This window comes from Sceloporus occidentalis, unplaced genomic scaffold (assembly GCF_023333645.1).
Source record: "Sceloporus occidentalis isolate IW3139 unplaced genomic scaffold, rSceOcc1.0.p SCAF_175, whole genome shotgun sequence".
Taxonomy (NCBI): Eukaryota; Metazoa; Chordata; class Lepidosauria; order Squamata; family Phrynosomatidae; genus Sceloporus; species Sceloporus occidentalis.
This window is the reverse complement of record NW_028317155.1, coordinates 1,122,795-1,137,122: the sequence shown is the minus strand read 5'-3', so window position 1 is coordinate 1,137,122 and position 14,328 is coordinate 1,122,795. Positions and strand designations below refer to the sequence as shown.

The 14,328-nt window shown below is 38.2% G+C and overlaps 1 protein-coding gene across 1 annotated transcript; it reads right to left on the bottom strand.

The window, feature by feature from the left end:
- Positions 1-1,214: 1,214 nt before the first annotated feature.
- Positions 1,215-9,661, bottom strand: LOC149279026 (protein Wnt-10b-like). Its single transcript, XM_089501496.1, has 4 exons — positions 9,594-9,661; positions 4,592-4,854; positions 2,353-2,729; positions 1,215-1,673 (listed from the first exon to the last, which is right to left on the bottom strand). The coding sequence occupies exons 1-4, from the start codon at positions 9,659-9,661 to the stop codon at positions 1,215-1,217; spliced, it is 1,167 nt and encodes a 388-aa protein (XP_089357622.1).
- Between the last annotated feature and the right edge of the window lie 4,667 nt (positions 9,662-14,328).

Below are 14,328 nucleotides of genomic sequence, written 5' to 3'. Positions count from 1 at the left end.
TCTCTAGTGTGATCCTTTATACGGTCCATGGTCGTAAGGGTGGAGGAGATTTGCTACAAATTTCCAACAATATAATTCTGATTTTGCATGTCCTCAGGGTGATTTGTCTGAATATAGAAACATTGAAACAAAGTATTTGTCAGCAGATAAGAACCATTCAGCCCATCCAGTCTGCCCAATGTCTGAATACTTTCACTAGTCCCTTCTAGTGCGTAATGCCTATACTATGTATGCTTAAACTACTTCACTGTATTAACTTCTATCACTTCTGCAGGAAGGCTGTTCAATGCATCTACCTTTGCAGTAAAGTTACTTTTGCAATACTTCTCAGCACCTAGTGAATAAATACAATATATCAAAAATGTAAACGGCCAGCCCCTTACACCTCAGCTCAGTCTTAACGCAATACAATGAATACCTCCATCTCTACAGAATTTTACATATTTAAAATAACAATTTGATGAAAAAAAGCACCAAGGGGAAGTTGTTTTAGTTTAATTTAATACACAAACTCCATCATGTCTTAGTAGGTGGAGGCCTTGGAGTTAGACAAGGCCTTTGTACTATCTACTGCCATAATTCTCACATAGTGAATAAATACAATATATCAAAAGTATTTATAATGTAAGCTTTGATTAAAGTTCTTCATCTTTTTCTATGTGTGATGACATCCAAGCCAAATGTGGCATCCTATTTGTGGTGACAATTTTAGGAGCTCCTGTCCCATCACTCACTTCTTTCTTCCTCTGTATTAGAATTATGTTTCACAGAGCAAACAGGAAATATGCTTTAAAATTGGGTTTTCTATACACCTTATCCAGACTGAAACATGCTTGAGTCACTCATCCAAAATATGATTCCTACTACTGATTTGTAGCCAATGTCGCAAAAGCCAGACATGAACTGAATTACTAAAGGATACTGGAAGCCACATGTTTGTTGTTGCTTGCTTCGCTTCTGCCCTTTTCTGGAATGTGTAACGTTGAGGGATAGCAGAGTCTTCGAGATGTATATGTTTTAAAGTCAATGTGAGATGCTTCTGATTTGTCATTCTACCTTCTGGTGCCTCAGGCCAGCAGATGTTGTGAAATTTGGGCAGTGATTCACCATGCATGTTAAGCATATGAGTTGCATATGATGTTCAGTGCTGTACAAGAATAAATTAATTACTGTCTTGAGAATCCAGATACTTGGAGCTTGAGACTGAATCAAAATCACTTACAGACATTGACCCACTGTGTGACCCGACACTCCTCACACATGACATAACAACACCAATGGAAGCGGCAATTGCAGCGCTCCCGTCGGGTCTGCATAAGGATGTTATGGCCTCTCCCGCAGCAGAGACTGGCACAACTGTCCATCTGATGGCTTGTTTTGTTGCACACTCGTCCTTGGGTGCCAGGAGAATCCACTCGTGGGTCCCTCTCACAGAAGTCTGGAGACTTCTCAAAGTATACAAGCTCGCCAGCAAGGCGCTTTTTGTTAAGACGTGGGTGAAAGGCTCCACTATTCTTGTTACGGGAGTTGACAAACACAGCACGTTGTAACTTCTCCTTCAGTATGGAACTAACAGAACGAAAATCAGGAGTTACATGCCAACACGTCTTGAACTGGCAGCTCCCCGATGTACCGTGGCATTTGCATCTGCGCTTCATGTTTTCTGTTACAGACTGGAAAAGAAATATAGTAAAACAATGTCCAACATTACAAGTGCTCCTTCACACAGTTCCCCTAGTGCCTGGGTGCAGATGTGAACCAAGCTTTGTCCCCAGACAGGCAGGGCACATTAATAAACAAATGAGGACTGGGAATGCAGGACAACAATGATCAGATCTAACAAAATGATGTCATAACATACTTACTTCCATTCCACACCTAATCTGTCTCAACACTAAGTTTGCTTAACCCTTAAACTAGTGAGAAATAGTCTTACTGTACAGTGGTATGTTACATCAGTGTACACGTAACATGGTTGTATATAACTAATACCAGTTTAGGCCAATACTGGAAAGATTACAAGATTATAAAACACCATAACTGAATTCCGTAACGAAAACTATCACTTGTTATTAGTTTTATGTTTTGTGTTTCTATAGTTATATTTTTTAGCTCTGATAATACATTTGTTTATTCAAAAGGCATAGCCACATATTTCATGACAGTTATAACCATTTGGTTGCCAGCCCTACAGTAGAGTCACTGCAACTATGCCGGCAACCACATGTAACAGATGATAACATTTTAATATTTGAGTAGTATCTCCAAGTGAACATATTTAGAAAGTTTCCATGTGTGCTAATCCTCTATTTCACATTGAATGACCAGCAGAAATTGACAATCAGATCTCACCTGCCTCCCCACACGGTTATTATGTATCCTCATCCGCGCTTGAATATCCCTTGGTGATTCTCTTGAGTCCAGAAAATCTCTGGAGAATTTCTCCCCAAACTCTAGTTCATGTTTGCAGCCTCCCCACTCCCAGGTATCCTGGGGACTGGGTTCCGGAGTCTCTCTCAGAAGTGGGGTCAAATCCCTGGATAGACCCTTTACTTTGGACAGAGCTTGGAGCTGCAATTGATTCAGTTTCAATCGTATGTTTTCTTCAGTGCCACGACGTTTCCATTCACACCCACAGCCCTGCAGCTTACCAAGGCTGCATGCTGTGGCCACCGAATGCATGACACCAGCAGCTAATAGCGAGAAGGCAAAGGCACTCTCCCGAAATCCTAACAGGAAGGAAGAGAGAGTCTAATGACTAGCTGTCTCATCTTTAATTGCCTGACTGTAATGGCTTGACTTAATCTAAAAAGGTGATCATTGATTCATTGATGGTTAGACACTGCCTACCCTCCTATGATGGTTAACAGAGATTACATTAGTGTAATGATCTGAATTTCACCAAATTAATGGAAAATTTCTGTTTACAGAGCGAAAGGAAGATATGGGAATACAAACTAATGGTGAAAATTGATGCCCTTAATTCAGGCCTACATTGTTATGAAGAACTACTTTAGACACACAATGCACACAATCAACCTTATACATAGTCTACAGCAGTCTGCACCAAAGGAGACTACTCATGGCAAATTTGCATTTCCATTTAACACTACTACACAAATGTAATCTCTATTCAAAAACTTTGTATCTTACTGTATACATGTATGAGCAATGTCTGCTTTAAATGTATAATATGCCTGAAAAAGAGACCTATATACTCTCAAAAGCTTGCAATCCATTATACTTCTGTATCAATAAAGGTATCATCTTGCTCTTTCTACGGCTAACACGGTACAACTCTATACCTTTGCCCTCCTAAGAACATTTCCAACACATTCAGGGCTGGACTTCACACTCCCATCTGTGGTAGACAGAACATGTCACCACACTTCATTACTTCTTGTATTGTGGAATCCAGAGTTACAAAAGGATGTGTTCTATATTGATACAAAACATGAACGTATGTTTAGTCTTTAGTCCTAACTACATGGCTCCTCAAATTATGGACTTTCTCTGCCTAAGGGGAAAGTTGGCTTTCATACTTGGAAAGAATGTAGAGTTCCGAACAAATATTGATTTTAGTAGAATTAGACTCTGAAGATCATTCTATTTTGCAAGGAGTTAAGGGGAGTTCTGCCTGCTATGTTGAAAACCATATATTTCCCTAAGCTCCCCATCCAGATAGTCAGAGTCCTAGACCTTGTGAAGTTGTTACTTGCATTTGGGAAATTCCCATCATCAGCAGCTGTGTCTAATCCTTTCCTAGTGTCTAAATTACCGTAAACTTCTGTTCTGTTTTATAGGCTTCTCTTTCCTATCAATTTGCTTACTGGCCCTGGTTCAATACGCTGTAAGGCTGATTCCTAAAGCTGAAAAGGTATTTGGCCCTATTTCAAAGGATGGGCTTCCATTCTCATCATCAGTTGGGGGTGGATCTAAATATCTTCATGAAAATAAGTTCTATGCTGAAAATGTTCTCTTCCTATGCTACCCCCATCACAAGTCATTGTCCCTTTTTTAATTATTTATCAGTATCTCTCATAGTAAGTGATCACACACCTTAATTCTAAGATTCTAAATTGTATTTACTCTAATATTAACAAAATAAATTTTCCACAGCGCTCGTTTAGGTGCAATTCTACTACAGTTGGTGAGCACATGTATATGCAAAGGATTCAGCCTGAAAAAGTAAGCCCTTGTTGTCATAAGGCTGTTGTACAACAAGGTAATAACCTTTTTAAGATGCTCATGAACTTTTCATGCAGCCACCTTGACTGAAGTATACCATGTATGTATGAAGATATCTGTCTGTCAAGATTATTGTCTATAATTGTAATGCGGGGGCTGGAGGTAGGTATGCTGTAAGCTTCACTTCCACACATATTTACATCGAGTGGCTGGGATCAAGTGTGGACTAGATGGCTAGTATATGGTTTTTCTCCTTCTGTGGTTCTCATGTGAACTATATCTGGAACCCAGAAAGCATAATGCTCTATGGGGATGAATGTGTGCATGCATAAAAATGTCCTGGAAATGTGTTAAATTAAACTCAAGATACCGCATATGCACTGTTGTTCTGCGTGGACCGTACCTCTTTTAAGGATGGCGCTATCATGGGGCACTTTACCCCCCGTTTCCAAAGTGGAACAGTTCCAACGCTGCCCTCTCAGTTGATGCTGACATTCGTGGATAGCAATTTGTATCCCTTGCAGTGCTGAAGCTGTGACATCAGGGCTGCGCACGCAGAGTCCCATTTGACGTTTGCTTAGGCCAGGCAATGTCAGACAGACGGTGTTGGGAGTCAGTATGGGGTCATTTGGTAACTTCAAACCCAGGATATCATTGCACAGAACACTGGTGAGGGGAAAAAAGAGAAATGGATAGGAAGGTTAAGAGACAGGCAAAACAGAGTAAGCTTTTCTTGTTTGAGGAGGAACACAGTACCGGTATATTACAGGAAAGTGAAAAAATGTATTTCCTTAGTGTGGAGCACAGGGCTCTGCATATAAACAGTGAGAAGCGGAGTGTGAGTTTTGGGCATTTGGGCATTGAAGACCAGCTTGTGCAGTTGATGCCAAGTACGTCTTTTAATCATTTAAGCAATTCTGGAAACATTACATAAGTAAGGTCTGTTTAATTGTATTGTTCCCATGGCATAAGGACTGATATTATTTTCAAAGGGTAAGGCTTATGAACTTCCTCTGCGGCCAGACTGGAAAAGCAGATCTGGACATATTTGGCCACCAGACCCATATATTTTGTTGTGTAGTCAAGCTCATGTGCCCACACGCCACACCAGGGGTGTGACTAGAAATCACAGGTCCCCAGTGTGAAAATTCCCCCGGCCACCCCAAATTCTCAAGCAACTTATCCCACAGTGCAACATTTTCCCCAAACAGCTTGTCTGTACCACCTTTGCCCTCAAACAGTTTGTCTGTGCCATCTGTTCCTCCAAACATCTCTGTGCCATCTTTGCCCCTAAACAGCCTGTCTCTGCCACCTATATCCCCTAAACAGGCCTGTGGCACTTCTGCCCCTTAAACAGTCTGTCTGTGCCACCTCTGTCCCTTAAATAGCCTACCTGTGCCACCTCCACCCCTAAACAGTCTGCCTGTGCCATCTCTGCCCCCAAACACCTTTGTCAATTTGTTCCAAGTCAAAGTTATGTTTAATATAAGACACAGATGATTGTACAATGCTTTTACACTTTTTGAGCTGGGTATCAAAGAATCCTGCCACGTAACAGCATAGTGTGTAAGTTTGTGTATCCAGCAGGCGCCTGCACATCCTGTACTTCATTTATCAGATCCTATTTAGGCAATATTCAAAAAAAACAAGGTACATACTTTTTTGTAAGGCCTATTATTGCCTCAGAAATACTTGTTTTTAAGTAACATTACAACCTTAGAGTGTTCATGCTTCATTACAGCCATGAGCCACACATTTTCTGCAGAGCCATGCTTCTTTAACACATCTTTGAAGAAATACCACCTCATACTTTGGTGTCTGGGTACATGCCATTTCTGTTGGGATTGGAATACTAATTTGGATCTTTGCATTAACAGATGTACCTGAAACATTAAACTACAGGACAAGACCTGCTAAGCACACAGGCAATAAATAAAAAAAATTACAAGCCTGTAGATAATTGCATTCCAGCGAACATTCTCTACTCTTACGCCGGGAACTTGTTTTAATTTTGCTACTGATTGCAGCTACCGTGTTTGTCTTCCTTGTAACAAGGAAAAAATATATTTTTTCATGCCAAAGCAGATTAAAAGGGTTATGTGAAACTTAATAGGGCAGAATTAGAGGGATTGGGGGGGGTCAGGCTTATCCCTAGCCCCTTATCCTGCCCCATGTTGAGGACAGAAGCCAGCAACACTGTGGGACGCTCCTTGCAGGGTGGGAATATATTTGTCTTCACTTCATCTCTAAACTTTAGCAACTTCTCTACTGCTAAAAGGAGGGGCAGGAAAACAGAACTCAGAGCCAAGGGACCGAACGACAGATCAAAACATGTCGATGCTGAAGGGGAAAATAATTCATGTTTTATAACCTCAATAATAAAGGCAAACATTTGCGAAACAGGAAGCAAGGAACCAATAAAACATACACAGAAATACATTATTATTATTAGCATATATATTAGCAAACGCTCATCAAACTATATTTATACTCAACATCAGCATAGTTCCTGGACTGTGGCGTATTTTGAAGCATATCAGTCTTACAAATTACACATATTTAGAAAGGTATATATTGAGTGATTGCACAAAATTACTCTGAACATACTCCCTTGCTCATGTAGATTTACCTGTATCAGTACTAGTGAAGTAATGTAACAGGTGTAAGTACTGTAAAAGATTTTTTGTACATAAAGGAACTGTTGAGAGCAGTATAAAACCATTGGATTAAACCTGCATCATGAGTGACGGTAATATACAATCTATATTTGTGTAATGTGTAGCCAGCTCTACGGCGTTCAACAGATCAAAGTCATGACCTTGTACTGTCCAGAGTGCAACTATGAGTTTAACAGTCTGGTTTGACAAATATCAAGTAAATTGGTCATTCCAGGTTTGTTAGATAATCCTACCAATCCTACCTATCAGGGACAATTTACTGTCCCTGATAGGCCCACTGAATAATGTGTATTATAAATGAAGGCCACGTTATGAGTACTTTATTATGCATTCTTAATAAATAATAAAAAATACTTACCTTAACAAGAAGTTGCAACCACAGAGCTGCAGATGCGCTTCTCCTTCATGGTCCAACAGCTCTCATCACTGATTGGTTGCTTGATTTCAATTAGAGTGGTTTCCACGCATGCACATGGAAGTCTGCATAGACCCCCGTGTCCAGCATACCCCTAGCCCGGTGCAGGCCCAACACGCTAAGTCTGTACACCAAAATATGATGTAATTTCCTAGCACCCATAATAGAACATAGGACCTTAAGGAGCAGAAGAGTTAGCACCAGAATACCCCCTCTTGAGCCAACAAAGGTAAGTTGTGAGTGTGTAAGTGTAAATAAGTACATAAGTGTGTGTAAATATGTAACTGTATGTCTGTGTAAGTATGTTACTGTTTGTGCGTATTATACATATAAACTATATATATAGATAAATATACACACACGCTAACACTATATATATATATATATAATACACACACTGACTCTAACACTTTACATACTGACACATCAGTGTATATTGTTAGCATGCCTGTGCATGAGTGTATGGTGATAACATTTGTGTATTACTGTAAGATGTGTTTGTAAACATATAATGTTAGCATGTGGGTGTATGTTAATGTATAGTGTTAGCACGAGTGTATGTGTGTAATTATTTGGCGCGTAGATTTCTGGTGGCGATCCTGCTGCAATTTGACATTGTTCCATTGCCTTCCTGATTTATATTTTTACATTTTAAACAATGCATTTTAACGTACTCTCAGAGGACTGTAATATGCATTATTCTTTGGTGAGGTTGTCTGAGACATTGAACTGTCGCTTTCACAAATTATCACTCCACAGTTTAAATATCTGTAAAGGCCACGGAACATACCTTTCTCTTGTCAATGCACTCACAATAAATGGCCAATATATGCATTTCTTGCTAATTCCTGTCATTTATTGGCTCTAAAGAATGCTAGAAATGAAGATTTATAGTCCTACCAGTGAAATGCAATACATTTAGAAGGCTAATTATCTGAGTTACTTAAATTTATGGTATGTATGTAATCCAGAAACTAAAAAAAGTCCTTATCTTTGCAGATGTAGCACCTGTGAGGCCAAAACGTAAAACAATAACTTCATTATCTGAAGTTTTTAAAATGTTCATGTTTGGGGTAGATTGATTAATGTAAAATTTGAGCACAGGAACAATATATGCAATTAGTTTTTTGTATGAATGGTACTTCTGAACAGAAATATTTCATGCAGAGTGACTCCTACATAGACCAAGTAATATTATTTATACCTAAAGATGAAGTGCATCAGAGAACAATTTGGAAACAATCAAGGAAACAAAAGCTATTTAAGGGACACTCCAGTCATCAAATGCAAGTTAATGCATATGATAGCTTAGAAGCCCCTGTAACTTTACTGTATGTGGCATCCCTTTTACATGGGGATTCTGCAGAATCACCCCCACAATGCATTTGTACCTTAGCTAATTTCAATACATGAGATGTGTTCTGCCAAACACATCTCCTTGCCCATGATATACTTACCTCCTTTAGGGGGATTCTTGGGACACTGGAATGTCACTTTAATTTATGATGGTTTCAATGCATGCAGAACTTTACACCTAGCTCCACTAGAATAGACAGGTCAAGGTCTGTGTCTTTCTTTCCAATAAAGTATTTTTGCAGAAGGATTTACCTTTTTTTTTAGTTTTTTTAATATTTATAAATCCATGGGCCCACTAAAGGAAACACACATATTGATGTTTAGGTAACACTGCCGGGTGGAACCCCTAGTTGCAATAACAGGGTGGTATCTGAGATGAGTCATGGCTCAGGGAATTTAGAATGAACTCAGCCCAGGGTAGTAACTCAACTCGATTATCCTGTGTTCCAGAAGTGAAGCAACAATGAAAACGCTCCAAACTCTGATTTACCCTTTCAGTAGAGCAAGTAAATTAAGCATGATAAGCTGCCAAAGTTACACAAAAATTTATAAATTATCATTAGAACAAAAATATAGAATACATATGTGTATTGTATTAGCCCATATGGAAATAATTCTTCATTGTATTCTGCACTAAGGCCACCTTCAACTCAGTGGGTGAAGATAGTTTCATGTCTTAAAATGAATGAGAATGAGTTGATATTGTAAGTGATGATATCCATCATGTTTCATATGGTCACATCAAGGAGAAATGCTTAGTTGTATTAATTGGTATTTTCCATTGAAAGAGCAATAGTGTAAGTTCAGTAAGTTATAATTATTACCGTTTATTTAGTAAGCTCTAAACTATTTTGCCTGGGAGCATGAATATGATACATGCTATATACATCAATTTATTGAATTTATTGAATTTCTGGCATTTTTGACCCCCCTCTCACCTCTGGTGACATACATACCCGCTGCAGATCCAGATGGTTATGGTAAAAATCTGGAGCCATGTCTCTGTATGAGTGTCCCAGGCCATCCTCTGACCTTTCATTGGACAGTTGTGTCAGATGGTGAGGGTCTTCCTTCATCTCCTGGCCCGAGGGGCTGCCCTTTTCTGTTCTGCTGATGCTGTTGGAGAAAAAAAACCATTTTACATACATTTAATACAGTTTTTATTATATATACTTTATGTGCATTTTGCATTTTCATCTTTAAGTCTGCCATAAACAATCTGACCACGTATCTATTATCTGAGCTATTCACACCTTAAGTCTAAGAATTCTCACATTCTCACAGATCTACCTTAGTCTATCAATGTACATACATACACACACTACCGTTCAAACGTTTGGAAATGTGTTTGTTTTTGAAAGAAATGCAAATTTTGTCCATTAAAATAACATCAAATGCATAAGACATTGTATCTGGAATATCTTCAAAAGCGTACAGAGGCCATTTATCATTGCCATCACTCCTGTGTTTCAATGGCACTTTGTGTTCGCTAATCAAAGTTTAAAAGGCTAATTGATCATTAGAAAACTATTTTACAATTATGTTAACAAAGCTAGAAGTTTCCTTGTTTCGCATAAAAACAGCTGTGACCCCAAACTTTTGAATGGTAGTGTATACAGTAATTTATGCATTCTCCACCCACTATGTTTACATAAATATCTCTTGTTTAAATCATTGTCATTTACAGCTGGGATAGATGTGTCCACCACTTTAAATGTGGAGACAAACAGAAGTCAGTTCAATACAGCTGTTCCCATGAATATCAGTGCTGCATTATCCTGAAGCTATATGCCCTTGCCTCTCATTTGGTTTCATACCCTGTACCACTTTCATATGTCTCAGCTGCAAAAGCCACCTGTGCTCTGTCCACCATACACTTACACATCCATACATGCACACACACACTCTTTCACCCTTGCCCTTTGCCTTATCTTCACTGCAGATTGTACTCTCAGTGTGAGCTGCCCTGCTGCTGCCACCCTACTACCACATGACATGTGTTAAATGAACCCACTCAGCACCCCAGTTACTGGCCTTCTGGGTGCCGTGCGCCAGTGACACCCGCCTTAGCACACCCCTGGCTATAGATAGGATTCGGAAATTAATTTTGTTCCGTTAAATTTTGCAAAGGCTATAGCTCATAGATGCTTTACTATTATTGTAATCATTCGACATGTTTTTATGAACATACTGATGACAAAAACAGTCACAAGCTGGCTACATCTTTAAATTGGTTGAAGAAGCCATTCATACATGGGGCAATTTGAGACTTTCCACTAAATTTATTGACAGTCACTGGTAATGCAGCTAATATTTAAAATGTCAAAAAAGAAAACATTGGCCATCAGTAAAAATGAGTGTATTAAAAGAACATTTACATTCAATTAAAAACTTTTATAACATCTCTCATTTTCTTTAAAGTTCTTTGGAGCACTCTCTGTAGTCCTTAATTGTGCCATGTTGTTCAGGGTAAATAATGTTGGGATTGAAGGTTGACAATCAGGATTAAAAATGTATTAACCATGCACACAGATACTTTGTTAACATCTCACGATAATTATTATAGCTGTGCTTCATGCTGAAAGCACTTGACTAGTTTTGAATGTTGTAAAATCCTTTTATAGATAGCATAATCTAGTATTTTATGTTAATGAGGACAGAACACATTGAATTAGAAAATTTCCATTTCCTCGGTAGATCTAATAAGTGATCAAATAACTTTAAAATGTATTAACATACCTGTCAGACACAGCTGATTTTAAAGAAATATGTACAATGACATCTCCGAGCAGCTGAAAAATATGTATCTTTCCTTTCCCTAATTTTGGCACCAGACATTCAATTTTATGAATCTATCCAAATGAATAAATTGTGCACCGCACTTTTAGTTTTATACATTTATCCAAGTTGATATATTGTGCTAAGTTTTAAAGGTGTATTTACAACCACAAGAGTTAATGTTATAGCTCAACAGGTTGCTCTGGTGAGTAGATTAGACACAATTTAAATTGGTCAATAACACTGTATTTATGATAATATTGTTACCCTTTATAGATACTGATTTAAGTTATGTCTCTACAAAACAACAGTAACAGCAATTTAAAAAAATATATTGGAACTTCGTAAGCTTCCCAGTAGCTAACCATGGTTTTTCTATGTCCTTCCCCTTTCAATGTACCAACACCTTATATATACGTTATTAGTCGATTGAGCTAGAAGCAGGTTAACTAGTGTTTCCAGTGTTTCTATATTACTAGAAATGAGCTAGGAGCAGGTTAACTAGGGTTTCCAGAACATCTGCCTAGGGACAGTTAAGGAACCATAGTTGTGTTGGCATGACTGTTTTTCCAAATCCAGACAACTACTTGCAAATGCAACCAATGTGTAAATGACTCAATGAAATTTCCAAATGTATGGCTCCATTCTCTAATCTGAAAAGTTGTTCAATGAACACATTAGTAAATGTGGACACCTGCTGCACAGGGTCCTACATAAATGTATGTCTCTAAAATTAAACACCAGCCTACAGATCATGATTCTGACCAGAAGGTCACAGTTCCCAGGTTATTATTCTCCCCTGTGCAACATGTCCCAGACACCCACACCCCTTGCCATGGTCCTTATCAAGGACTACACTTTTCTTTCATGGGAAGTGAAAGATGAAACTTATTGATGCAGATGCGTATTACCATGAAATATCCAAAGCATGTCTAAATTTTTTTAGCATGTTTTTTGAGTTTTGAAAAAGTGGTTGCTGACTTCTAATCATCTATGTCTTGTGATTGCTTCACTCTCTACCCCCAGTTAATTTTCTCCTTTAATTTAATTTGAGAAGGTAACATGTTGCCACAGTAAGGGTCCTCCTAACATTTTGCTGCAGGTCACCCTCCTTAACACATGACTATTTGCAGAATCTCTTGTCACTTTCTCCTTGAGAAATGCCAACATGTTCTTGTAAGCCCGGATTTATTTGATTAAATACCGAGACAAGCAAGTGTAGATTTTTCTGTTTACTTCAATTGTGATTGGTGTCATCTTGGAGGCACCTTGATTCCCAGCACCCTGCAGCCAGATTTACCCATTTACCAAACATACCTGTCCTCAGACAGGCATTACTAGAAAGAAAAGGCAAAGTCTTGAATTCCTGCAGATCATACGTTTTGTGAATGGTGGGCTTGAAAAGCCCTGATTTATCTTCCTTCATCCAAAGGAATCTCTTGCAAATCACCAAGCATAATATGCATAATTTCAAAACAATCTAGCCAATGCCACAACTCCCTTCAAACATTGACACTCATACTGCAAACAGCATCTTCCTCATATCCAAGCTGTTAGCCACTCTGTATCGCCTAAGTTCTCATACAAGCATGAACACTTTTGACCTTGCATGAGATCGCCACTGGTGATGACATCTGACTTGTATCTACAATGAATATCAAGGAACACACAATATATACTCATTAATATACAAAATGATCCCCTAAAATATTATTTTTGTATTATCTGTGTTCTAAGAGACAAGTATGCATGATTAAGATGTACAGCATTCTGGTGGAGACCTGTGGTTTATAAACGGGTGTTTTTTTTATATACCGGTAAATGTCATTTCTAAGACGATTGTTTAACGACCGATATGTATATATTTTACAGTTTTTGTAAAATATTTGTTTTCTTTTGTATTGATGAAGGCCTCTGTATTCATGCAATTGTTCCATAAGTGTGTACTACACTACACTAGCACAAATATGACTCCAGTGTGCTAATTCTGTGAGCAAAAGCAATAGTCTTAAAAAATAAATAAATCAAGAACAGGAAGGCAGCAACAATGGACAATGTGGAAAAAGAGAAAGGAAATAGATAACGAAGACCGTCACCTTTAAGAACTTAACGCAATTTTTTTAAAATCAGTTTTTTTATATTTTTTATCTGGTTAGCATTTTTAAAGATTGTATTAATAAAAGATTTTAACTCAAATAGTGACGGTCACATAAGGCCACCGAAAAAACACACATCATCTTCTGTCTCCTGGTTCGTTCATCAGTTATAAATCAGATTGTGTGTGTTTCCAAAATAAATGGGCCAATTGAAGGGAAATCATCAGGTGGATGCTGGGAAGAGAATCCCTCTTTGAGACCCAAATCCCATTCTTTCTCAATTAATATCCTTTTTTTCAGGAGATCAACATTTTTACTGTGTATAAGTGTATCACATGAGAAGGTCAGTGAAGATCTGACCCAAGGCTATGCCTCTAACCACAACCCAAATACAAGTGTCCCTCTTTAGCATAATGTTGGGAGGTACGAGGTTACAGTAAATCTATGTTGTTTTTAATTTAACAAAACACTTTTAACAATTTATTAATCAATGCTAAGTTTTTCTAGATGATAGTTCTTCCAAGAGTAGGGAATTTGAATGTGGACACCCTTGATGACACACATAGGGGATAAAAATCTAAAAGAAGAATCAGTTACAAGGACGGTGGATATACAACTCAGATAACACTTAACTAAATTATTTTTGTTGTTCCTATTATTCCCTAAGCCACATGTTTGATACACGAGCACACTTGTCAGTATGGTGTCATTCTTCTTCATAGATCTCTCCTGTTTTGATGGCCTACTGGTGAGTCCAGAAGGCCTGTAAAATATTACTTCTCAGTTCCCTTTAATCACACTATATTTCCATAGTGCT

Excerpts from the sequence above, each read along its gene's own strand:
- LOC149279026 (XM_089501496.1), bottom strand. The coding sequence starts at position 9,661 with ATGGCCTGGGACACTCATACAGAGACATGGCTCCAGATTTTTACCATA. Across the intron at positions 2,730-4,591 it reads TAGCGCCATCCTTAAAAGAG|GATTTCGGGAGAGTGCCTTT; the intron begins GTACGGTCCACG and ends CCTTCCTGTTAG. Across the intron at positions 1,674-2,352 it reads ATAACCGTGTGGGGAGGCAG|TCTGTAACAGAAAACATGAA; the intron begins GTGAGATCTGAT and ends TTTCTTTTCCAG.